This window comes from Falco peregrinus, chromosome 14 (genome assembly GCF_023634155.1).
Source record: "Falco peregrinus isolate bFalPer1 chromosome 14, bFalPer1.pri, whole genome shotgun sequence".
NCBI classification, from domain to species: domain Eukaryota; kingdom Metazoa; phylum Chordata; class Aves; order Falconiformes; family Falconidae; genus Falco; species Falco peregrinus.
This window is the reverse complement of record NC_073734.1, coordinates 16,999,892-17,026,048: the sequence shown is the minus strand read 5'-3', so window position 1 is coordinate 17,026,048 and position 26,157 is coordinate 16,999,892. Positions and strand designations below refer to the sequence as shown.

At 41.5% G+C, this 26,157-nt stretch overlaps 1 protein-coding gene across 1 annotated transcript; it reads right to left on the bottom strand.

The window, feature by feature from the left end:
* Positions 1-403: 403 nt before the first annotated feature.
* On the bottom strand, positions 404-25,495 carry GPT2 (glutamic--pyruvic transaminase 2). Its single transcript, XM_055818438.1, has 11 exons — positions 25,106-25,495; positions 14,279-14,368; positions 12,694-12,802; positions 8,901-9,034; positions 6,601-6,844; positions 5,765-5,844; positions 5,056-5,192; positions 4,200-4,374; positions 3,241-3,396; positions 2,078-2,190; positions 404-830 (listed from the first exon to the last, which is right to left on the bottom strand). Exons 1-11 carry the CDS (start codon positions 25,451-25,453, stop codon positions 740-742), a joined length of 1,677 nt encoding a protein of 558 aa, XP_055674413.1. The 5' UTR covers positions 25,454-25,495; the 3' UTR covers positions 404-739.
* Positions 25,496-26,157: the final 662 nt, after the last annotated feature.

Genomic DNA, 26,157 nt, shown 5'->3' with positions numbered 1-26,157 from the left:
TAATGTGTTGAACAGCATATGAGTAAGAAACTAATATTCCTCATTATGTTCCCGCTTCTTAAAAATAGGGTTCAAGCAGACACCATGTTCACTCCTCTGATCAAACCTGCATGTTCCACTCATTATGCTGTGATGGCAGGATTTCTCTTTAACAGAAGTACAAAGGTATCTGCGCACATCTGCCAAAATTTTCTTTTTAATAAGCATGATGTACCTACATGCTTAATCAGGTTTGGAGAACACTTCATACTTAACAACAACAATAAAAATCAAACCAAACAGTATCTATAATGCAGGTTTTGAATTTTTGTTTAGTAGAATTTCAAGATGGGAACCATGTTCCTAGCTAAACAATTGCTCTTGACATTTCTGTTCTGTAAAAAAACACCCCAAAAAAACAACACAACAGTAGTAATTTTAATGAGCAGCTCCCTTCCCCAACCTACTGAGTCAAAAGTTCACAAATGTAACTTCCAATCAAGGCACAAAATCAATTACTGACTTTCTTCTCACCACTTTCTTCACATTCTCCCCTTCCCCTTAAACAAAAAGTTAGTGTAACAATGTCTTCTATACCAGACATTAAATTGAATAGTCCGGTAGGTTGTAACAATATCTGAGATTGGTTCTATTTTGAATTTAGTTGGATTAGATGAACAGCACATTCTCAGCACATCTTTGTTCATTTTCTGCATTCGCCTTGAAGGGGAGGGGATGAGGGGAAAAAGCCACAGTAGTTTCATGCATATTTTTCAAGAAACTTTATGTGGAAGTCTTTCACTTTCTCCAGTAGGATCTTCAGCTTCTCTACTGGAGGAAGAATGGTCATTCTGAAAAATAATATTTAAAGGAAGAAATAAAACAACCCACATGATCTTCAAAACAAACTAAACTGTGATCTTTGCACAGCTCTTGATTAATCTCCAGGCACAGCTAGTAACGTGTTTAGTACCTGTTTTGATGTGTTTCTCTTATTTTCTGCATTTGTGCTTTAATTGAACTATACTATTAAACTAGAGCAATTTGTTTCAGTTGGTTAATATACAGGAAAGAATTGTTATTTTTTGTTGAGTGAGAAGTAAGAAATAACAGCAACTCAGTTTCCATTTTTGGTGCAGTTACCCCAAATTATACCCCATTTTTTGAGCTTGGGAGGTGGGCAGCTCTGAGTAAATGTAGATTTTTTTTTGAATTGAAAACTTAATTCAGAAACGTTAAAACAATGCAACACCCTACACTGCAGCTTTTGGGCCCTTTCTTCCTTCTTCTGCATAATCTGAAAATCATGTTGAGTATGTATGCAAGACCTACAGAACAAAATGTTTTTCCCACGCTGGTATAGGAATAGACTCACACTAGCTTTTTCCTGGAGCAGCATGCACCCAGACATCTCACGCTGCTATCTCTGTTGCAGAACTATCACGGCTAAAGGTACCCTCTGTGACGTTGCTTCAGACTGAACAAGACTAAATTCCATGAAAAAGTCTAGCTGTCAGTGGCTCGGCTGGAGTAAAGCGCTGTTTATTGGAAGCAAAAGCAATAGAGTTTATGTTCACAGCTTTGATATTGGAAAGTTTAGTCCAACATCTTCTTTTGGTAAAGTGAAGAGTTACTCAGTGTGTTTACAGAGCACGTTTGTAGAGAAGATACTGCATCTTCCACGCAGTTTCTCCATATGGAAACATTTTTGTTTCCATATGGAAACGTTATGGAGTTTTATCCTCCCTCCCCCCAGAAGAAAGCAGGGCAGTTTTTGTAATGCCTTAGCCAACTTTAAGATTAGAGTACAAGCTATTATTACTGTTTGTATTTGTGGAGAAGGCATTTCAACTGTCAGTGTATAAAAATAGAATAAAACTATGTCAGCAAGCTATGAAAACACCATAAAACCTGAATAGCTTATCTAGCAGACCAGGTCTTTGACCTAGCTGTCAGCCCACAGAAAATGTCCAGTAGAAAGTGAGACAACATAAACTGAAATAAAAATCCTTACATTTAATCAGAAGATAAAGAACTGTACTGGGATGGTACTTAGCTTATTACAGTTAATTTGATTTTAAACAAACAGAAACCGTACCTGAAATGATAGGTTCCTTCTCTTTGGCCGAATCCACTTCCAGGTACAACACATATTCCGGTCTCTTCCAGAAGTTTCATGCAATAGAACATATCAGGTGCCATTTTATGAGTCTAAGGGAATGGATGTTTTGGAATTATTGAAGTCAAAATATTTCGAATATATAGAATTTCACAATTGTTTTTCTTTCTGTAACCTTCTGTTAGATTATTAGTTTCTTAATCTATTTACTGAAGAAGATGAAGAACAATTGCTAATGGGACAGTTCGTACTGTGAACTACCTAACAGTACTTCATTGAGGAGCAAGGCTGAAGAACCTACACGAAACGCTTGCTTTGAAAAAAAGAGTTTAGGTATTTTTGTTTTTCTCCTTGACTTGCTTGTAACTTTTTGTCCAAACTCTCAAAATTGTACTTACAAAAATCTAAGCCACTGACATTTGACAAGATGAAATTAATTTGAGAGCTGTGTGTTCCAGTTTCGTTGGCAGTTACTATTTTTTTCCCCTGAATTATCTGCAGACTGGAAAGTCCCCTGATTAATAACTATGGAAGTTCTTAAATACTGCAGGTTATATGCCTAATCAAATAATCAGCTGAAAAACAGCCCTATTTTTGTCCTCAGCTATGCTGATAAAACTCTCTTTAAAAAATGAATATTCCACATTAGGTAAGAGAGCTCTAGTTAGGAAGGAAAAGATTTTTCATTTAGTAATATAGCTTACTGACTCAAATGCAAAAAGGTAAAATTTGTTTAGGGAAGCCTCCCTCCGTCTTCCCTGCACTTGCTGAATGGGGCTTCTTTTGCAGGGTCAGTAGCACACTGCCATCACAACCCCTATCGCACGTGCTGGCACAGGCAGCAGTTTGGAATTTGCACAGGTCCAGTTACTTGCCCACCTTATGACTTAATCTATTTAACACCAATGTCCTTGGGTAACATTCTCAACCTGGAAGCCTTACCACTGGGACAGCACACTCTATTTTGTTTTCCTCTCTTAAAAGAAAGATCATGTTGTATTTAAGATCATACATAGTCAATGAAGTACCACTTGTGTAACTACATGAGCTTACTCTATCTCTGGATAAAAGTTCATTATTACAAGTGGCAGGCACAAGTGTGTGAAAGTTAAAATGGATTGGGGTAAAACTGACTGACTGACCTTTGCTTCCTCAATGGCTTTGGAAGGAATAAAGATCCGTGGGAAAGCATACATAGCTCCTTGAAGTGGATTGCAGTGAATTCCTGGTACTTTGTTGAACATGTCTTCTGTTAGTTTGGCTTTTTTGGCAAGATTGTTCAAAACAGACTCCTTCTCCTGTTTAAAAGGAAAGGTGTTCAGTTTGAGGTATTTGAAGTGGCAATAAAAACGTCAGAGGAAACTATGATGCTTCAAGAAGCCTTGCCCGCATTAAGCACTTTGAAGGCTTTGCTGAGCGATTGGAACAAATGAGGTTCCCAACTCCAGTCATACCCTTAAAGATAGCAATGCAAAAAGGCATCAGCAGGATACAACTGCAAAGTGGTGTAGCTAGACAATACCCTGCAGAAGTCTCTGTCTGCATGTCCTCTTCTTACATTCTTCTGAGCATGTGCTCTTGTCTGTCTTTAGAGATCATGGTAGCTGAACCTTTGATCTAACTCAATACTGTAATTTCTTAAGCCAAATTCATTTTTACAAGTGAGAAGCTATATGTATACTTTAATACAGACTACCATGTTGTTCAGAATACAGAGGCACTGGATACCTAAGAGCAAGGCTGCTTTTATAACTGTATTTGAATTTACAGTCCTGTTTAGATTTTAGTAAAAGCAAAACTTATTGATTTCTTATGTCGTGCTAAAACAGGAGAAAAGGAATTTATCAGCAGGAAAGCTGACTTGGTAATGCCGCCTTAGCTTTTTTTGGCTCTTAAACAAAGGAGCCATAAAAGGGATAAAAAATATTTTTAAAGGTAGTCATATTGAGTTAATTTAAAATACCCTGCATAGTTCTGTAAACTGGTGTTATTACAGGACTGTCCGAGAAGAAAGGGAAGAAGACTGGTCTCTGTGCGTATTTTGAGTTCCCAATATTTAGGTTTAGGAAAAGCACGAAAGAACAAGCTTGTTATTGCTGACCTTTATGAACTGTGAATAAGATTCTTCTCCAGGTATTGGAGGATTCACTACAATATCCATTGCTGCTTGTCCTGAGACTGGAGGACAAAGGCGAACAGAAAGCAGCTTAACAAGCTGTCCTTTAATTTCTGGGTGCAAGTTAATGACCTCCATGTAACCTCCTCTGTAGCCACATCTGTGATTAAAGTGAACAGAAAAGACTGGTTAACCTCAAGTGTATAAACACTGGAAAAGCAATGAAAATGACTGCAGAAGTGGAAAGACAATTAATGAGCATCTTACAATATATAACGTACAGCTTGTTGAAACAGCTGCTATACTGATAACGTTTTAAGATGGAGCTAAATGCTATGTCATTAAGCCCTAGTATCCTATACAGGGAAAAAGGTGTACATGCAGCTTCCCTTCAGGCAAGTTAACAATTAGCTTGGATTGTGTGCTCTTCAGAACAAGAGCATATGGCTGTAATGGCATTCATTTCATCAGAAAATTATTCTTCTTCCATCTCTTCCTCCCCAAAACAACCAAACCCAAACATTTGTAATATCAGACATCCCAGTGATTCTTGAGCTGTTCCCTTGAATGTTGGAGACAGTATTTTAGGACTGTAGGATTTCACCTTTGTGGAACTGAGGCATTAAGTGTCTGAAATAAACACACTTATTATTTGGTAGTTTGAAAACCACTGAGCTAATCCATTACTCTGTGCTTTAAATGCTCGTTTTCCTTTTCTTAATAATTTTTAGTGAAAACTCATAGAAGACAGTGGATTACCTTCAGGTCACTAGCATGAAACGGCTGTCCAACCAGATTAATGAGGAAGATGAGATAAAAAAAAAAACTAAAGCAGACTTACTCGCCCATGTATCCCTTAGAGGTGGAGTGAAAAGAGGCCAGCTCAACATTGTTATAGTACTCGGGTCCCATCTCATACAGAATCTTTTTGAAAGAATGAAACTGGCATCCTTCAGAGTACACATTGTCCTGGTAAACCTGAACAGTCAGAAGACATTAATGTGCTCTGTTCCCTCAACTAAGGATAAAAGATGGCCTTTTAGAGAGCCAGATCTGAACTGAAGAAACAGTGGCAACACTCAAAACTTAAAGCCCTTAGAAGACACAAGTTGCTTTGTTAAGTAATAGTTACTGTAATGATACATTTTATCTCATGCGGCCATAATTAATAGTTTAGCCTTTGGAAGAAAGCGATCTTCTTTGTGTAATTTAAGCTTTACTTTTATGTTTAAATTGATTTTCCCTTTTGTTTCTTTCATTTGAAGTGGTCTGAGTATCGCACAGGTTTTTAAGTCGGTTCCAGAAAAGCTCCTCCTTGTGTCTCCTTGCTTGTGTTCCCTACACTTTCTCCCTAGTTCAAATCCAGATCAAGCCACCTCTCATATTAATCCTCTGATATTAAGAATCTTGCCTGTTTGTTCATGTCTTAATATGATACTAAAGAATCTGTTCCCGGTACTGAAAAAATATCAATACCAGACATGGAACAAAATTACACCTCCTATGTGTACTTTCAGCTGTGCTTTTGAGAGAACAGAGTATTCCATTACCTCATCAGCCAGAAGAAAAAGTTTCTCTTCCCAAGCAAAGTGTATCACATCTTCAATGCACTTTCTGTTTTGGACCTGTCCTATAGTTTGATTTTTAAAGCAAGAAGAAAGTTAGTGGAACATTATATATACAAATCTTTTTGCCCAGACCTAGTCAGGCTACTAGCTTTTCAATAAGCTAACGCTCGTCCTCAAAAAAGTGCCATTGGATTTTAGAATTTAATTCATTAAGTGTGACATAAAGGAACATTTTGGGAAGAATTACGGTTCAAGGTAACTTAGTCTATCTCAAGCAAAGGAAGTGTGAGATACAGTAATCAATCCGTAACTTACTAAAAGTACTCTGTGTGTAACAGATCATGGCAAATACTCACATGCATGATGGCTAAGTGTGAGCTATTATCCCACTCATCACCCTCAACTGCTTGAAAAACTAGATTCTTCTGAGGGAGGCAGTGGTTGCCCCTCAGTGTATCTGCAGGCATTGCCTCTCAGAGGCTACAGGCCGTGTCAGAGACAAGATCTGTGACAAAGACCAGAAGTGACTGAAAGTCATTCCACAAGTCTGCAAAAGTTCGGTGGAAGCTGTGGCTTCAAATGGGATCCAGTGAAGTGAACCTGCTCCCTCCTCTCTTCCCAAATCCCTGGAGTTCCATGATACTGAAAATAAGTGTCAAAAAGTATGACATACTGTCCTACTTAGAGCACTGATCTCTAGAATTCAGCTTTACATATTTGGTACGTATTTAGGATTTGCCTGCAATGTCAAATGAATGAAAAAATTTGGGGAAAAAATCGGTCTTAAAGCCCAACAATTAAATAAAATTGCTATATACCTGTGGGATTTCCAGGGTTGATGATGCAGAGGACTTTTGGATTGCAATATGCCTTAGCTTCATTCAAGGAACGGCGAAGTTCATTCACATCTAGAGCCCAGCAATTTTCTTCGTCCAAATAGTAGTTCACCTGGATAGCATCTAGTTCAGATATGGCTGCTGAATATAAGGGATATTGTGGTATAGGGATCATCACTCCTGTTCGGGATTTTCCACCTCCTGAGACCAGGATCTTTAAAATTGTCTGGGGAAAAAGTAGGAATTTAAAAAAAAAAAAAAAAAGTCACACACCAGCATTAATAGTATATGCTAGAATAAGTTACTGATCTTCCTTCTTTAAAAATCTAGAGTTAAGGTAGATTTCTATTCCAGAAGAATACAGTCATCTTCTCATATCAAAGGGCATTTATTTATTTCACATTATTAAGTTACTGGCTGAGTGAGGATGGTCTAACTCAGCTTAATGGAATTCCTCTGCGTGTCACGGCTTCTGGAGATCATGTCTGATCACCTGCAAAACTTACAAAAAAACATTCTAAGCACAAAGCTAGAGGGAAAGCTGGAAACAGGAATATCAAGATAATGATTTTTCTACTGCACCCAGCTGTAAGCAAAGAAGCCTCAGCTTGTTGTTGCTTGTTGCCTTCCACTCATTTATCTCACTAAACACAAGAGGCCAACAAATAAAACCAGACGCTAGAAACTGGGGCCTGTGGAGGTTCTCCTTTGGAACAGAAAGACCTATTTTAGATTAGGAGAAACTGTGGCCAGGTGGAACAAAGCTAGAGACTCACATGATGGTTTCATTTTCAAGTAACAGAAGAGACCAAAAGTCTCCATGTCTTGGGATGGAAATCTAATGTATCGTATGTAATTTATTCCCAGAAGATACAGAGAGAAATGTAATGCTTGTGCTAAGGTCAGTCCAGAGGGTTTACCTGTGCCCAGCAGCTGTGTGTCTGTGTGTGTCTATGTGTAGGCTTTTTACACGTGAATTAAATGAAAGAGTGCATTTGGTGCAGGAAGTGGATGGATTTCTTGGCAAATAATCAAGGGAGAACTCTGCAGTACAGAAGTACAGATGCAATCAAAGCAGCATCCTTATCAACGTGTAATTGATAGTGCCAAACCAAAAACATCTCTGCAAGTATAACAGCGGTATCCTTTTAAGTTTCTCATTTGTTCTAGAACAAAATCTGCCTTTCTGTGCCTCTCATCACATACTAACTCAGCTGCTAAGCTAATGATTTATAATCAGCATAATTTTGTACCCACCACTAGTTTAAAAATACCAAGCATCCAAAATGTATAATCAGGACCAAATGCAAATTTAAAAACTTTAACGCCTTCTGTCCCCCAAGTTAGGAAACAAAAGTTGTTTTATCCTTGGAAGTGCCAAATAATGAGACTTGTACTGCTGACTTTTCATCACTGGTGAAAGCAAATAAGCATGGTACCGATTTGATATGCTACGCTGCCATTCCTGACAAGCTACCAGTACACCAACCGCTTGGCATCATAAACTCTGGAAAGCCAGTTCGCTAAAGACACCTGGAGAGCTGTTCATGGCAAACATTGTCATTCTGAACTCTGCCACTAGATGTCATTTAAAAAAAAACAAAAAACAACCTTTTACAAACAAGCTATGAAAGGCTGCCTTAATAAACGCAAAGAACTTTTGGTGCTTGTAATATCAGTAAATGTGTCTGTGTAAAGGAAAAATCTAATAGAGACAGTTATTCCTGTCTTAACTGAAGGCCATCTTCGCACCTTGGTTGAAGCCAAAACCTGAAGTTTTTCCCAGACAAGCTGGTTACTGAAATAGGTCTTTGGGGTTTTCACTGGCATTAATCTGCGCTAGCAGAGAGTTTGCTAGGAAGAAGACCTGCTGATCCTTCTCGCCTCTGAGGTCATTCCCTTTTCCCTCTGCCACTGATTCATACCCTCTGACCTGCAGTGCTAATGTGTCTCGACCTCTGAGGACACCATTATTTAGTCTGAATGGTCTGAATCCCCTAGATTTATATTTAGGCAACTATGTAGTTTATACGGCCTTTACAAAAGATACAAGTTAATGTATATTAAGAGACTTTGTCTCCATACACCTGTTTCTTAGCTGGCATCTCACATCCACATAATTCTGGGTATCGGATATCCACTTCATGTGACTTCAGTATCTGTTAGATCAAATTTGCAGGAGTTTCTGAGACCAGATGTTCGACAAGAGATCTGTATTTCCAAAGGTAACTGATAAATTATAGTTTATACCAAGAAAAGACAGGTTTAGTTTTAACACTTACAGCAATACCATCACTTGCCCCCGTGGTAAGATATATGTTATCTGGATCTGCAGGAACACCTCCATCTCTTCGTTCAATATATGAAGCAACATCTTCACGGATGCAATTTATACCTTGACTGGCACTGTAAGATCCTGTGACAAATAGAGAATGAGATGAGAATTGAGTAAAACGAACATCAGATTTTCTGTTTGGTAGCAAAACTCCTGAGTATTGTCTGAATGTGTTTCTATAGCTGAGGGCTTTGGATCCCCAGAACTGGGGGAGTAAGAAAGAGTTGGTTTGTTCATTGAGCAAAAGAATTCATTTGGAATTAGACAAATATCATAAGTATTACTATAATACAAAAAAAAAAAACAAAACTGGATTGTTAAAAAGTAGGATTTAAAGGCTACTTTGCAAACTGGGGCAGCAATCCCATTTTGACTATCTTCCAGTTGCTTGCTTTATGTTGAAAACCACTTCAGAATGTCAACCAACACCTATTTAAGTACTGAGGTGGCATGTGCAATAGAAAGGAAAATAACTTCTTCAAATCCATGACAAAAATAAGGTTACTATTTCCAATATGAAAATAATACCATGCCATTTTCTCCCACTGTCTGAAACCCCCAAAATTTTAAACTGCTTCTCTCTCCCCACAGCATCTCCCACAACTGCTTTTCAGTTACTTGCAGCAGAAACATCTAGGGTCACCCCAATCCATAAGCCTTATGTGCAGTTTACAGAGCACAACTAATAATAAATAAAGTAAGGTATTAGATGCCTGTGTGCATTATTCCTGAGCGTGTGCAACAAATAAAGAGTAAAAATAAGCCTAAGCCAAAATCAGGAATGGATTCAAGCTATGAAGCCTAAGACTGATGGACAATGAAGTGACAAGTGTACATCTAATTTAGAACACTGTCATGAAGCTGCAGAATCTTCTTTGCTTGTTGGGTGGAGTGGAATAATTGTGCCTGACTTAACTCTCAGCACTCAGTTACATGCTGGTGGTCTACCTGATAATACTTCTGTGGAAGTGTAATCTATAAAGACAAAGAACCTTTGCAAGTACTGTATAATTGCATGGGACAAGATGGTAATTCCAGGCACAAAGTTCCCTGACATCCTAAACATTTACTTTTACAGGACTAAAAGGTATTTTGGGTCTATACATGGGTTTTTGACCACAGCTAGGAAGCTGTTGTTAAACTAGAACAAACCCAAGCTGTCATTCTGTCTTGTGCTCCACCGGGGACTCAGTCGCGTGACTCGGTGAGGAGATGCAGAAGGCCAGAATTCCATTTTCAGGACTTCTACACTTAATTGTACTCAACTGATAGCTTTGACTAGAACCCATCTGTTTGCACTGTGTAATGCAAATAAGCAAACCCAACCCAAAAAGCCGCATGTGCATGTATTAGGTATTTTCAAATGTAGCAGAGAGGTAAATTTCTCAACTGCCTGGAAGGATGTGACAGTTATCCCACATGCAAAGTAAGTGACGTCAAAGGAATCTCAGAGTATTTGAACACAACAGAAGTTGAGGACATATCTGAGCCTTCATACTTGGTCTGGGAGTAGCAAGACTCAATACTATGAGTAGGGTTTTGCCAAATGGACGTTTATTGGAAGTAAGGTTATTCTAGTTCATGTCCACAGGTCAAGAAGGTCGTATTAACTTTGCAATTAATACATTTAAATAGGCTGGCATAGATGCGGGTACAACACTTCAAAGGGCTCGATCGTATGTGGTGAAGCCGCTTCTGTGTTGGATTGACAAATGTTTGGAAAATAAGGTTTTATTAAAACACAACACTGCACTTAAAGCTACATGGAGGCATCGGGTTTTGACCTTTGCTTTTTCCCAAGAAAGCCAGTTTCTCCTTCTCAGCCACGAAAAGAACAGCAGTAAGTTGTCAAACTACCAGCAAAGTGATAGGAGTAACTTCTGTTCAGCTGCACATCCACTTGCCGCAGGCTGTGTGTTTATGGGATGGTGTACAGAGGCTGAGGAGCAACTGAGGCCAAGAGAAGGGGCTGATATATGATACTGGGGACAGGGAGGGTGGAGAGAAGGTATAAACCAGTACAGCAGATTGGTAAAGTCTACAGTGGTTTTAGTTTTCAGGAATTTAAAGGGACAGTTGGTTTTGGTACATATCGTATCAGGAAAAAAATAATTTAGACTCCAGTTACTTACAGAACTGCATTTTCTCTACTGAAATTAAAAGGGTGTATTCAGAGTGATCATCTTACTTGAATATTGCAACTGTTTCAGTCCTACTTCCTCAGCGCCTACTGAGCTAATGCAAATTACTTGAAATACGTGATCTGCTGAAAAGGGATTTTGTACAGTCAACATATTTCTGAAATATCATGCAAGGCTGAATTCCTTACATTTCACTCCAGCATGCGGCTGAGACCTAGCATTCTGAGCACCCTTACCATGTCCCTGGATGTGAAAATCACTACAAAGGAAGATTGAGGCAAAATTCAAACATGTTCCCAGTAACTCTACATGACAAATTATTGTTCAAAAGTAAGCCAGAAGAGGAATTAATGGAGCTAGAGGAACTTCTCAGTTTTGATAAATGTGCATTTAATGTTTTACATATAGAAGCAAAACCAATGCAAAAAAAAGGTGAAGATAAAATACGTTCTGTATTAGGCTGTGTTGTTAGGAATAGTCCGAGGCTGAAATACCGCTAACATAACCACTGTTTAGGTTTTGTTTATCTTACTAAGTTTCACAGAGCCTACTTTCAAAATATGCCAGTGCAAACAGGCACTGCAACCACAAAGCTTAAGAAATATGCCAATTACTCTAATGCATACTCTGAATATGTCACTGTGAGCCTACCTAAAAGAAGGTGATTAAGTGTGCCAGATTCTTTGCTGTACCCAGCAGCTGTAACACTATCTGCAGAGTAGAAATCCTAGTGGCATTCCCAATTAGAAGCAGGCAGTACAGTTGCCACACAATAAAGAATTTGTCTCTTCCATTTCCCCCCTACTGACTACATAAAGTCTGTACTTCCTTACATGTATAGTGTATGTATACTCTTGGAGGAATGGTGGTTGAAGAACAGAGTTCTTTAATTCTCTCAAGGGTTATTTCAGGGTTTTGACACCTTCAGTTAAAACTATCTTGGATAAGTAAAAAGCTACCACCTTTCAGCTGTGTAGCTTTCCCTTTGCAGAGCTTTATCGTCTTGGTACCTGAGTTTCTGATATGCCAGTTCACATCCTGACAAAGATACTTGGACTGATGGTTCAAAACTGAGATACAGGACTGTGAACTGGATCAGCTGAGATGGACATCTGTTGTTTGCTGATACCATCGTTACAGGGACATAGACTCCTTGGCAGGGAAACATCCTAAAGATGATAAAATTGTAAACAGCCCCACCTAGATTTAGCAAGAGACACAGAGTCGAGGATTAACAGATGTTGTAAGAACAGTAACAAAGCCTCACTAGCACTCTCTGCCACTCATTTTTCTAATATAAAAGAGCTCAGCATTCTCTTTAGGGTTCCGCCTAGGTGTTATTGTGGAGAGGCCTGCATAGCTTTCTAATAATGCCCATTGTGTCCTTTCCTGTGACAAGCCTCATCCAAAATTCACATCATTTGTCACTGCTTGGTAGGACACAATTGAATCCTGCCCCGATCATTTTGCCCTAGGCCAGCTCCCATTTGACCTGGAATCATATAAAAAAACTTGATTAAGAAATTTCAGCACTGCAGATAACTGAAACTATCTTTGTTGATTCTCATATCAACAGGAGCAACTGAAACACGTGCTTACCTAAGCTGTTTCCTCCACAACCCTGCAAGATCCGTCTGGCTCGCTTTTTGGCATCCTCTGGAAAACTTGGGCTGTCCAACAGGTTTGGGTATGTACACAGTGCCACTACCTAGAGTGCCAAGAAATTGTAAATTGGCCACTTCTCAATGTTTATTTTAAGTTGGTTATATTACTGTTAACTTTCCTTGGAAATGAAGATCACAAATCTAAACCAAAGATTATTGATGAAGAGTTTGCAGTTGTTTTTTTAAGGTTAGTGCTTACAGAAGTGACGTACAGAAGTCTTACTGTGTTCCAAGTTCTGCTGATAAAAACAGTTATAGAATTATTAACTATTTGTATTATGGACAGTGAAGATTGGAGTCCAAGTAAGCTATGCACTGCAAACACAGTAAAACACAGTTAATTACTCGTATGTTATACAGTCTCTGTGTATTACTAGCCCACTTTATTGACAAGAAATCAAGAGTTTAAATATGGAGCAGAACTGAGAAATATCATCAAATTTTGAAGTCCCAGTTGCATGTTCTAATAATCCTTCCCAAAAATAACTTATAGCTATTACTAATTTGAATTTGTGGGAAATATTTAATTAAAAAAGAAGTGGTGATATAGAACATAGTAAAAGTAGAAAGATGACCTAGCAGAATTAAGTTTATGAAGGAAAGTAAGACGCAAAGAATCTAGAGGTCTTGCTTGAGATCAGCTTAATTTGTCCCAGTCTCTCATTTTTATGCTTACATGGTGTAATATGGATAGGCTGTTGTCATCTTGTGGGACAATGACTAAAGAATTAATCCATGTGTGCACACAGTCATGGGGAGAAAAGATTTCCCATTTACCCAGTATTTTCTTTAATAACATTGGGTCTGAATAATTTCTAAGAAGCTCCAGTCCTCCTAGTTTGCTGACCGTTTGCTGTATAGCTCAATTTTATAATCTTGTGACGTGGACCCCCAGTTTGATATGGCTTTGGGTTGTCCTGGAACTCTGAATTTACATTATTATAGACTGAGGATTTTACATGTGTGTACACGTGTAAAGGGATGATTACAAGGGATGCTCAGTAAATAGTGTCACACTAGTTTTAAACCTTGTTTGTGTTTTAGGAATAATATACAAATGTGGATTTTGTTGTAGTCTTTTCTGAAAGTTAACCTACCAATTAGTTTTCTCAAAGGTAGAATGTGCAAAATCGGCAACAGTATAACTAGTTACACCCAACTGGTGCAGATCTTAAAGTATACTGTCAGATGAAGAAAGGCATTTGCTTTTTTCTTTGAAGACAACCACTTTCTTTTTTGAAGTGCATTATTGACAGTAGAGGAAAAGTGGCAGGAAAAATTATGGATGGGGAATGATATGAAAAGTAAGGAAATCTACTGTGTTGAAAAAGAACACACTCAACAAGCAAGGTATAGGACTTTGGCTCAGAAATCAAAATTGGCAGTTCTTTACAAAATAATTATTTTAAGTCTTAGTGCATCTGGGGAATCATTTATACTAATACACACATCAGACAGATTTTAAGGCATTCTTGGTAATCTAATAAAAAATCAAGAATAACATTTTACAATATTCTTACCTGACGGAGGAAAGTGATTGGCCTCTGTCCCATTGCATGTGCATCTCCAATGTTGGCTTTAATTACTTCAGTAAAAGGTTTTTTGATTCCCTAAAAAGAGATAATTCACAATGTATTCTTAAGGCTGAAGTAGGTGATAAGGAATTCCTCTTTTTTGGTATCTGTCATACGGCTGTAACTAAACAGTGCCTAATCTCTGTTTAGAACAGATAGAGTGTTTAATGTAAAGCTTCATGCATTTCTTCTACAATACGGCGAGTAAATCTTAAATGATTTACAGAAATTATGCTGACTATGACACATTTTTAAATAATAGTCTGGCTTTTTTCTTCTGCTAGCTACAAGTAAGAGATTGACTTGCCCAGAAACTATGTGTTGAAGTACAAAAGATTAAAAAGGCGTTTTGAATTGTCAGTATTAGAGCAACATGTTTGAGACACCTAAGGGAGGGATGGATCAGTCAAGAAGCTAAAAAAGGTTTGAGGATATTTGAGAAATCCACTAACAAAACAAACCTCAAGACCTTCAATACTTTTTAGAGTAAAAACTGTAAAAGTACTGCTTGCTTATTTATTTTCTATTTAGATTAAATATTCACTGTGTGATGACCCCACTTTTCCATCTACAGATGTTTTACAAAGTATATCATAGTGAGGTTCTATACGATAAACAGCAGAAGTGCTAAATAATCACCATGAATATTTAAAAGCTTCCTAATCTCTGAAATCTGAACAGACAGCCATTTTTTCTGTCAGAAGCTGAATACATCATGAGAACAGAGGGAAAACAGTTGATGAATGTTGATTAGCAATCACAGCTCTTTAAAAAGCAAAATAAAATAAGGGAAAAAAGCCAAGGAACTGATTGCTAGGAAAAAAACACCATTGATTTAAATAAAAGAGATTAACTGAAAGTAAAAGCCAACATAACAAGAAGAATAAATGAGGTAGGCAAGAACTAATTTATAGCTTTTCTAATGTATATTTAAGTGTAAGAGACAGCAGTCCCTACTATATAGCAGTGGCCTTCTAACAACGGCCTTCAAATAGTGACAGGATTTTCACGTGGACTAATGAACTGCAAAATTAGACCAATTAGTTTTCTGTACAGAATTACCTATAACAACCTGCTCTGGCTGTGGACTGTGGACTCACAAAGCCTCTTCCTGGCCTATACATTTACAGCAATTTACTGGATTTGGATATAGAATATGTGGCTGGCAAGCCTTAACTAATTTTTGCTTTTCTACAATGGATTATGTATTGGACCTCAACGACAGACCGGAACCCAGATGTGCAAAGATAACAATGACCAAAATGTTAGTAGTCACCAGGGACATAAATGCCCAGCTATGCCACGATTTCAAGGTTTACAGCTGCACAACGTGGCTGGCAGGTTATGGGATGTGATTCAGATCCCCACTACAGACCCATTCCATCATATAACTGATAGCATTTATTTATTTCTTTTGAAATTAAATAGGTAGGTAGAAATGGCAAGACAATTGGACTCAGCTGATTCCGACTCAAAAGGGTCAATTTCATACGGCCTTAAATTTAGCAGGAATTCAAAAAAATGTTCGCTTAGAATTGAAAGTGACACACTGACTCCATCAAGTCATTTCCTCATGTTTACTGATCTAAGTGAGTGCCTCAATAAAAGTAGTATTTTGACCTTAAATAAAGAATTAGGGTAAGGGGATATCGGATAAAGATTACAGGTACCTGAGGCTGAAATTTAGCAATCTGTGAGTAATACAAATAGCTAGAAAATGCTCTTCAAACTCTCTGGGGTCTGCTGATAGCACAAGATGGTTTCATTCTAATTTACAGATAAGCAGGAAAAGAAAGATGCATGTAGAAGGAGAACAAATCCAGCTTGAAATTAAGAAAAATTCCCACAGATTTTGGTTGCATTCAGTCCTTCTTACAGCAAACTGATTCAGTCTCACTAGATTTGCACAGTAATACAGATTTCTTAAAGAATAAGGGATGATACTTTCTTTGCCTTAAGTCAGGCAGTCTAAAACAACATAGCAGTTCTCAGCAGTAAGATGAAATAGAAATACCCTGTTTTACCAGATTAAAACCAGAACAAACAAGAGCCCTAACAGCATAGATACATTCTGTTAAGACAATTTAGATGGGGTTTTCACACAAATACTATTGTGTTCTGCAATAAAAAAATAGTTGCTTCTTAGGTTAGTGAAATGCTGAAAGATACCCTGCATTTCATAATGTACCTTGGGAGTTTTTGTAGTGCTACGGCCTTTACAACAAAGGTAACAGAACTTTTTGGTGTCTGTGTCAGATTTATTGTAAATAATGTTGCAGCTTATTAGTATTGAGAGCATCCAGATCTCTTCCTAGCACCAAACTCAGCATTTATGCCATCACTGCCTTTAGGCATCAACTGCAAGTGTGTGTATAATCATCACCTACTCCGTAAACCACACTCTACCTTTGCTACTAAAATAATTGATCTGGAGAAAACAGCAAACCATACGTAACAGTCACCTTACCGTGAAACTTGGTAGAGAAGGAGCAAGTAGGTTTTCTGTGTTGTACAACACTCTTCTCACATATCTGCTTAAAGGCCTGTGGTCCTCCTGACTAACTTATATTTCTTGTTCTCAGTCACAAGAGCTGTTGCTCTTTTTGTCTTTCAAAAGAGAGATGCCTTTAGTTAACTGGGGCCTTTGCCTTCCCTGACAATGAGTTAATATCAGCAATTATTTAGAACGGTCTTCACGAGATTCACTGTATCCCCTCCAAGTGAAATCTAGAAAAAGTTATTATGACTACTTAGGGGTTTTATCATCACTTTCTATTACTTGATTTCAAGTTTTCCTATTGAAAGAAGGAATATCAGAAGTTGTTCAGATTTAGTTTTGATTCTTCCAGAAACAAAAACTCCCATCTTACCATTTCAGAAAGAAGGAACAGGAGCAGTAACAGGCAAGAAGAAATGTCGAATGCTAATGAGTCAAAGTTTCAAAGCAAGGATATCAGAAGCTGGCATCAAGGGAATTCTAGACAGTGCCTATGACTCTGCAGATGAGTTCAAGGTGGAATTCTATTCAAATCCTTAAGACAGCGTGGCATTAATCACTGATTACTTGTGTCAAGGTTTCTCCTGTGGTGATGGCACTGGTGCACATGGGTATCCAAGGGAAGATTAATGTCAAATACTTTTTGGAAAGTCTGTTAAAAGATCTGTATAAAAGGAGGACATGTGAGTGTGAAGTTGATAACCTCAGCATCAGGTTGCAGAACTGAAGGAAAAGTGCTGCAACAGGACATAGTTTGTTAGGGCAAGACTTATTTCACTGCAGAAGGCTAAGCAGTCTTTTGACAATGTCAGCAACATGCCTGTGCTGAGACAATGTAAGTCCCTGGCAAAACAAGGAACATACAAGGGGAGCAGAAAGTAGGCCAATGGAATCGTTTTGCTTTCTTCTAGATGGAGAGCTGCCCCCCACCCTGCTTCTCTCTCATATTCTCTCTCTCATACTCTCGCTCTTGCTTTCTCATTCATGCTTTCATTTTCTCTCTCATATTCTTTCTCTCTCCGTATGTGCAGGTTCTCAAGGTGTGTTCTAGAGGCAGTCTGACTGGGCTGTAACTGGCCTCTGCCAGCAGTCAGAAATTTGGAGAAGTGAAGCTTGCAGAACAGGAGCTCTAATAACAAACTCTTGAGCAGTAAGTACCAGATAGATCCTCATGTCTGCTGAAGAGGGTATGAACCACATCAAGGGGGAAAACCAATCCCCAGCCCTACAAAACAACCACTGTAACATGATTCATCTTGATCTTGGGAACAAAGCCAATCTTCTGCCGTTCTTTTGAAACTGTTGGCAAAGGGACTCATTGTAGTAACCATGTTTAAAGCTGAAGAAGCCATCTTGCACTTTCAAATTCAGATGTGAATCAGAAAATATAAAAATGTGTGCTTTTTGTCTCAGCTGCTGTCTTCTTGATAATGAAAGGATTTGGATGGAACAAAAGTATCTTCCCAGGTTTAGAATAAGCTCTTCGGAAACTGGTACTTCTGTCACTCTCCTCTTAAAGGAAATGCAGTCTTTTTAAGAGACCAGATAAAAAGCCCCTGAAACCTGACGCAGGTCAGACAGGATTGTTCTAACAACTGTATCAGTGTTCTAAGTATCATTCAGAGTTGGGAGAATGGATTTTCATATATGAACTGAATTCATTGGTGCAGAGTCAATACAAATCTCTGTGTAGTTCACCAGGTTTAGAGAACCTTCCTTTTCCCCTAGACATCCCCACAGCCTCGAGAAACCCAGCAGTAAGGAGTACAGCATGAAATGATGAGCTGTCTCTCAAGGAGAAAGTCGCCATGTGAGAAGTGTTGGGAGAATTGTTTGATTAAGGAAACTATATGATGCCAGAACATACACTGTCCCAAAGAACTAACCAGAAGGCGTACACTGCCAGGAGCTGGTTTGTCTCTTAGAAATTTTAGCATGCCTGGAGGTTCCCTTTATGATGGTGCCATCTGAGAATGATGGCAAATTGCAAAATAACACCGTGCCCAGAAAAAGAAGGGTGAAAACTGACCTAAAGCCGTCTTTGCTAAAGTCTTCAGCAAATTTCAAAGGAAAACCCTCAGTCTGTAAAGACGTCTGCATGATTTGGATTTGGTAATGGTGGTAGGAGACAACTGAAAAGGGTTCCCTTGAGGAGGCCATGAAAATGTGAGGTGCTTGTAATCCCAGAAAAGCAACATGGTATTTCAACTACTTTTGAATTTCAGAATCTGACTTTTGACTTTTGACTGCTCCTCATTGTTTCATTTTCAAGGCCATTGCATTGTGTCTCCTCTTGGCGGTTATCAGGCAGTAACATCACACTGTGAAACATTGTGCTATTTCCCTAGCGCAAGCTGAGTCTGGTTTTGCCGTGACTTGCACAAACAAGCTATATAATAAGAGAGCCAGAAAAACCAAACATTTCAGCATAGTTGAGATCTATGTTGTAGTAGCCAAGTTGCTTTTTTCCCCCGCTCCTCTCTCAAAGGGCCGAGAAAGCACTACCCAGAGGGCCTTAACTAATAGCGACTTGAAGGCCTGAATTAGCATTCCAATCTTTTTATTAAAACAGCTCACAGCAAAAAAATAAACCTGACCTGCTTACCACAGAGTAAGGCTTTGAGTTTGTGCTATGCATGTGTAATTCAAGCTGACATGAACTGTTGTTGGAAGGAAAGAGAAGGCAAATTCTGGATTTTGACTTGATATGGCAGTGATGACTTGCACGCTCCCTAGGATCAGATGGGACAATCACCATTAATTGGCAGATCTGATTCAGGGATTACAGAACAGGAGTCGTCGCCAAGTTACTTTTGCCTTATACATTGTTCAAAGTGCATTTGCATCCAGAAATTTTGCCTGTATGAATGAAGTCCTAGATTTTAATGTGACTGTAAATGACGGAATTAAAATAATGCTCATTAGAAGGAGATTAGACATCAGTGCCCTCTTAACTTGAAGACCTATTGGAAAAGGGCTATTTTGGAATAGATTTTGCTAGTGTATTCAACAAGAAAAGATCAAATAACTGGATCTTGTGAACTGTGTGCCTCTGAACATATGATTTTGGTAATCATACTCTTAAAACTTGTTTTCTTTCATCTTCATCTGCAGAAGTTTTCACTCTGTTAAAAAACATCTACGACAGATTCCCTTCCATATGCAACATGTACAGGCAGCTGAGGAACAACCATTCTGTCTTAATGAGGTCAGATGCTCTTGCCTGGAAGATACTTTCTTAGTGTGCACACAGTCACGTATTCAAAGCAGAAAATTATAGGATGGTAATTTAAGCTTAACATCTTTCATTACTGGGTGTACCAGTCAATCTTGTATCTTTCTCTTGGCATGTCAAATTATATTTCTTCATGTCATTGTCCAAACTGTGTTTTATCTTTCCACAACTCCCAGGGACACAGTCAACTCACATTTACAAATAAGTCTGGATTCTAAGTCAGATTTTTTTAAATTCAATTTAAAAGCCTGAAGAATTAGAAAAGAAAAAGAAAAGCTCAAGAGTCTTTTAACCAAAATACTTCAGCAGAAGCCACCTGAGACTATAGGTACATAAGCAGAAGGGATTTTGGTAGTTTTATTATCTAAACAGAAATTTAGGGAGTGAACCAGTGACTTGAAGAACAAATGTGCAACAGGAACCTATTTGGAGTAGTTTATGCAAATGAAAAGCATGGGAACAGGAGATGAGCGTAGAACCCTTTTACTGTAAAAGTAAGTCAGACTACAGTGGCTGTTCAAAAAAACCAAAGAGCTTCAGTGTGTAGAGACTGCATATTGCCATTAAAGGCACATAGTTCAGACCCAGTGGTGGAATATGCTAACCACCTGTGCTGATCTGAGGGAACTTTCTACAAGGTACCAATGCACCTCTGCATACCATCCCTCTACCCCCTTCTGTCCTACAATTCTCTTTCTTGTCATTTGAAAGTTTTGAACAGGGACCCAATGGTGTCCCACTTACACTAACCCAGGCACAGGTTCCAATGTTACACAAGTTGACTTGTGGATCCTAAAATGCTGTTTAATATGTACATGCTTTGCAAGTGCATGTAAGCCAACTTAACCTGAAATACAATTTGACATTGTGTAAAACCTAAGTAGGAAATGGGGAAAAAGGGAGACTGTAAGTGGGGAGAGATGTCAGAGTAACAGATATGAAGGAACTTCCCACAACAAGGTCAGTTAAAATTCGCATAAGTGCAAAGTAACAAATCAGGCATGCATGCTGCCTGTGTAAAGATAAAGCTAGGTTGTTTATTACTAGTTAAGTAAAGAGAAGGGCTTTGTCCAGAGATTACATTATTCTTGCATTGAATCCATGTGCAGGCTAAAATTTCTAGTCTGAAATGTAATTCAAGTCAGTACTTGATATGGTGGCCATCTGCTAGCAAGTCTAAAAAACAGGGATAGAAAAAAGGTCTTATTTGTTTTGAGTTCTGTTGAGAGCACAATCATTTATTAAGATATACCTCTTGATCTACCTTGCTTTAAAAAGTTTCCAGAAACACCAAGGAAAATGGCTGGAGTTAATTCCTTCTTCCTATATCACCTTAGTAAGTCAGAATCAGCTGATTATGGATATTAGCAAAGGGGAAGAGAAACCAGGTTTTCACTTTTGAAGCATGATGTAATTTCAAAATTATTTTTAAAAAAATATTCAGAGAGGGGATTCAAGTAAGTGACTTTGCATAAAGACTTCCAGTTGGAAAGACTTAATATGGATGAAAACCTCATTTTTCCACCTAGATAAATACAGATCACAGGCCAACAAGACTTGAAAAGTCCAAGTACAGCATGCCCTATCTGTAATCCTAAGTGATCAATCTTATTCTCCTTTAATAGAGTATTCTAACTTGTCTTACGCTGGCACATTAGCTAAAATTACTGCTTAATTAATGCCTCATTTTTATTTACTTTTTTAAAGAACTATCCCTTCAGTGGCCTAGTCAGAGACTTCCCAAGTAACATTTTAGTCCTTATTTTGCTGTGCACTGTGGAGTTGTAATCATTTGCAGTTAATATACAAAAGAAGCAAGTGCCAGATAGAATAAGAGAGGGACTGCTATTCAGAATCTGAGGCAGCAGAACAAAACTTGGAGAAGATGAAAGCTTACACTGTGCAAGCAGCTTCAATTAGCTATTTTATAGTCTACATAACAAGCTGTCTAAGTTACGCAAGTGTGAACTCTTAACTGAATTGAACCAAGTTTAAAGAGGGAGAGCCTCTATTGCACCTGATTAGACAACGTCTGCATTTAAGATGCTTTTAGTTTATAGAGACAAATGACCCAAAAGCATCTTGGCAGAATGGGACGAATGCAGATTTACTATTATTGCTTCACCTCTGCCTGCTCTTGCTACCACTAGCCAGTGCGGCGCTTCCTTGACATACTACAGAGTCCATGCTTTCATGCCCGCGCAGAGCTCCTTCCCCATCATATGTAATAAAGTTGCTATGGGGCAACCCTTTTGCTGTCAGTGAAGAGTAATCATTGATCTAGAGAAGCTGTGGGGCATCACCTTTCTCTGGCAACTGCTTCAGCCTCTTTACTTCACCAGGCAGTGTCAATTCTGCCAGCAGTGGCTGACCTAACTCTGTGAGCCAAGGTTGAGAAAGATGAAAAAAGTAGTTGTCCAGTTTTAATGAAAAGGGAACAATTAAGTGCCATTGACCTGTGATCTCACAGAGGTAAATTTTAGACCAAAACCCCTCATTTAGATAATCTGTAATGTTTCAGTGATAAGGAACGTAGGCGTTACACAAGGCTACTTTACCAGTTTGATTAAACAATAGAAGGAAGAGTATTTTTATCAGAAAGGCAAAGAGGATTGAGTAACTTGAGCAGTAGGGAAGAAAATGAAGGCTTTCAGCTGGTTCCTTGATTAGGGTTCTCTGCAGACACATTGTCTCAACTTTTGCAGTAATCCGTCCTCCTCCCCTGCCAACTGGGAAGGTTTTGTTTGCTTTAGTCATCCCAGAGCATAGTCACATGTCTATGAATGCTGGTAGCCATTGATAATGGCTACCACAATTCCATGAGACTGGTGCAAGAAAAAACCTTTAAAATGGAAAATGTCGCCTCAGTGGGCACGAAACCTGCCATAACAATCTTTTAATAAAGCAATTGGCAATGGCTCGCTGTTGCGTATTTTAAAAAGTGCACAGAAGATGACTCTCTGCCAGTGACTCAGCTGGTAATTGAAGTAAGCAGGGGAGTTGGGAGGGGTTAGTGAGGACCACATTATGTTTGTTTTGTCAAGTAGTATCTCCTGCCCTGTGAGGTTAACTTGAAAAACAACACATTCAGTCAGAACACTGGGAGATTTCATCCTCTGGAAAATGCACCCCACCAGGGAACCTAGTTGCATGAAGACAATGACACCTTTATAAGCAAGTTATAAGGCAAAAATCAAACCAAATGTTCGGAAATGAAATCTCCATCACCACTCTGAAGTTTTTAAGTAGGATTCTAAAAAAGGAGCTGTTTCTAACAATTATTGCGGTAGACATAAGTAATCGCTGTATGTAATACACAGTGAGATAAAAACATTATTCACCTTCTAAAACAAGGGGAACCAATTAACACAAAAGTCCAAAGAATAATCTCTTCTTGTTTCTTGTTAGCATTGCTATGGCATTGGTTTTGATCAAAGCACTTTACATACACTAACCAAAATGGTCTTGCAGTACCTGTAATAACATATTAGCAAGACTTGCTAAAGCAGTGAAGGCAAGGAATGATATTTGAAATCATAGAAGAGTAACCGTGCCAGATGCTTTATTCAGAACAAAAACAAGCGAGCCCTGGTGCTGGCAGGGGAAGCTGCGATGTGAGCAGTACAAGTAAAAAGCCATGCCTGAATTGCTAAGGGCTTGGGAGGGGGAGGTGTTTGGGATTTTTTTTCCAATGTGAAGTCTTAGTATTAAGGTAAGGAATAAGAAAAAAAAAATATTAGGAAGAACAGAATGTAAGCGCAGACTGACTTGGATGCTTTATTTAGCGCATTTTGGCCCAAGCTCTCGGGAGCATCCCGTGTCAGGCCGCATTGCCTGAGCTCCTACAAGCACCAAAAACTTTGCGCAGCGCTACAGCGGGTTTGTGCTCTGGCGGCTTGTCCTGAAGCACCTCGGCGCCTGCAGTCCAACAGGAGCAGCACAGTACCGGCGCCCCCTCGGACAGCATCCCCGGCTCCGGAGAGCCCAGGGGCAGGGACGGGAGCGCTGGGAAGAGCCGGGTCCCTCTCGCGTGGGGGGCAGGAGGCTCCCGGCTTCAAAAGGGTCCCGGGCCGGCCAGGGGGTACCGCTGCCATCCCCGCGGGCCTCCAAGCGCTCTGTGATGGTGCGAGGTGGTCGTGTAACAGAAAGGACCGGGGGGGGTCACAGTGGCTGAAGAAATGTAAACACTGCTCTACGGGGCTATACCGTATTTGCCTTACGCAATCCGTGACAGCAGATAAACAGTAGCCGGAGGGCGGGTTTCTTTGTTTTGTGCCTCTCCCGCCTCCCGTGTGAGGGGCGCGGGGGGGGCGTCCCGCAGCACAGCGCAGTGGGGCCGGGGTGGGCAGCGCAGGGGCGGGGGGCGGCTGCACGCCCCGGCCCCGTTCCCGCAGCCCCCCGCGGGGAAAGCGCGGCCGGCCACGGCTTCGGGCAGCGGCAGGGACGGGGGGAGACGCCGCTCCTGGTCTGCGAGTTCGTAACTTGGCAGGGAGGCGCTACACCGGCACTCGCCGCGCCGCCGCCCCGGGCCGCCCCCGGCCGCCCGCCCGCCTTCCCGAGGCTTCCACGGGGTCGCGTCTCGGCCCCGCGGGGCGTGAGCGGCGCCGCCGGCCCCACTGCCTGCCACGTCGGCCCCACCGCCGGCCGCGGCCCCGCCGAGCCCCCCGGCGCCCCAATCAGGAGCGGCGGCGGCGGAGGAGTGCCCCGGGGGCAGGGCCAGCGCGGGCGGCGGCGGGCACGCCGCGGGAGCGGGCGGCGCGGAGCGGAGCGGCGGGGAGTGCGCCCTGCCCTGCCCTGCCCGCTGTGCCCTGCCTGCCCGCCCTGCCCTGCCCGCTGTGCCCTGCCTGCTGTGCCCTGCCCTGCCCGCTGTGCCCTGCCTGCTGTGCCCTGCTTGATGTGCCCTGCCTGCCCGCCCTGCCCTGCCTGATGTGCCCTGCCTGCCCGCCCTGCCCTGCCCTGCCTGCCCGCCCTGCCCTGCCCGCCCTGCCCTGCCCTGCCTGCCCGCCCTGCCCTGCCCGCACCCCGGCCGCCCCCGCCTCACCTTCCGCAGCTCCTTCTCGATCTCGCCGGCTTTAAGGACGATGGGGCCCCGTACCGCGTATTCCACCGCCTTCACTTGCGGGTTCATGGACTCCAGCGTCAGGATCTTCTCCCTGCTCGCCTTCTCGTTGATCTTCACCGCGGAGGCCTTGGCAGCGCTGCTCCAGCGCACCGTGCCCGCCCGCGCCGGCCGCGGGAGCCGGGGACAGGGACACCGCGGCTGACGCCCGGCCGCCAGCGAAGCGGCGCAGCGCAGAGCCATGGCTTTCCTTCCGCCGCGGCAGACCCCCGGCCCTTCGCAGCCCAGGCTTGCCGCAGTTTGCTTGGCAACCGAGACAAAACGATGCATGGTCTTCCAGGTAGTTCCCGAAGCAAGAATAAGGATACTAGTGCTGAGGATCGGCGTACCCTGTAGCCAGAACCGGGAGCTAGCAAGCCGCGCACGAGCAAGAGATGCAGTCAGGAGAAATGCCGAGGAGCAGGCACAGTCACACGTACACGCTCGATCCTCCCATGTCCAGATCCTGCAAACTTAATTGCGATGGGCACAAATGATCTCGCAGTGTTGCGATGCCACCACAGGAGCAATAGGTCCCACCATTGCATCAGAGCCCCGCTGCAGGCCCCCGTCCCCGACAGAAGTGCCCGCGCTAGTGTTCCGGCGGAGTCCCGGGTACAACCATCCTTCCCGAGCCAGCGGCGGCGGCCGCCCCTGCCAGCGCTCACCCCGGCCCCCCCGAGGCGTGCGAAGGTGCGGATTGCAGCAGCCGCCGGCCGGCCGCGCTGCCTGGCGGGCTTTGTAGTTCCTGCAGCGCCGGGGCTGCGCCTGCCCACAGCGTCAGGTGATGGGCAGGGAACTACCGCACCCACAGGCCTCCCCGGGCCGCCCCGCCGTCCCGCATTGCCCGCCGCCGCCCGCGGGCGGGGCGCGCCCCCGCTGCCGGAGATGCCGGGGGAACCGGGGAGGGGGCAGGCCCGGAGGCGCTGCCAGCCGTGCCCGGTGCCAGCCGCGGAGCGGGGCCGGGGGCGCCGGGGGCCGGCCGGGCAGCGCGT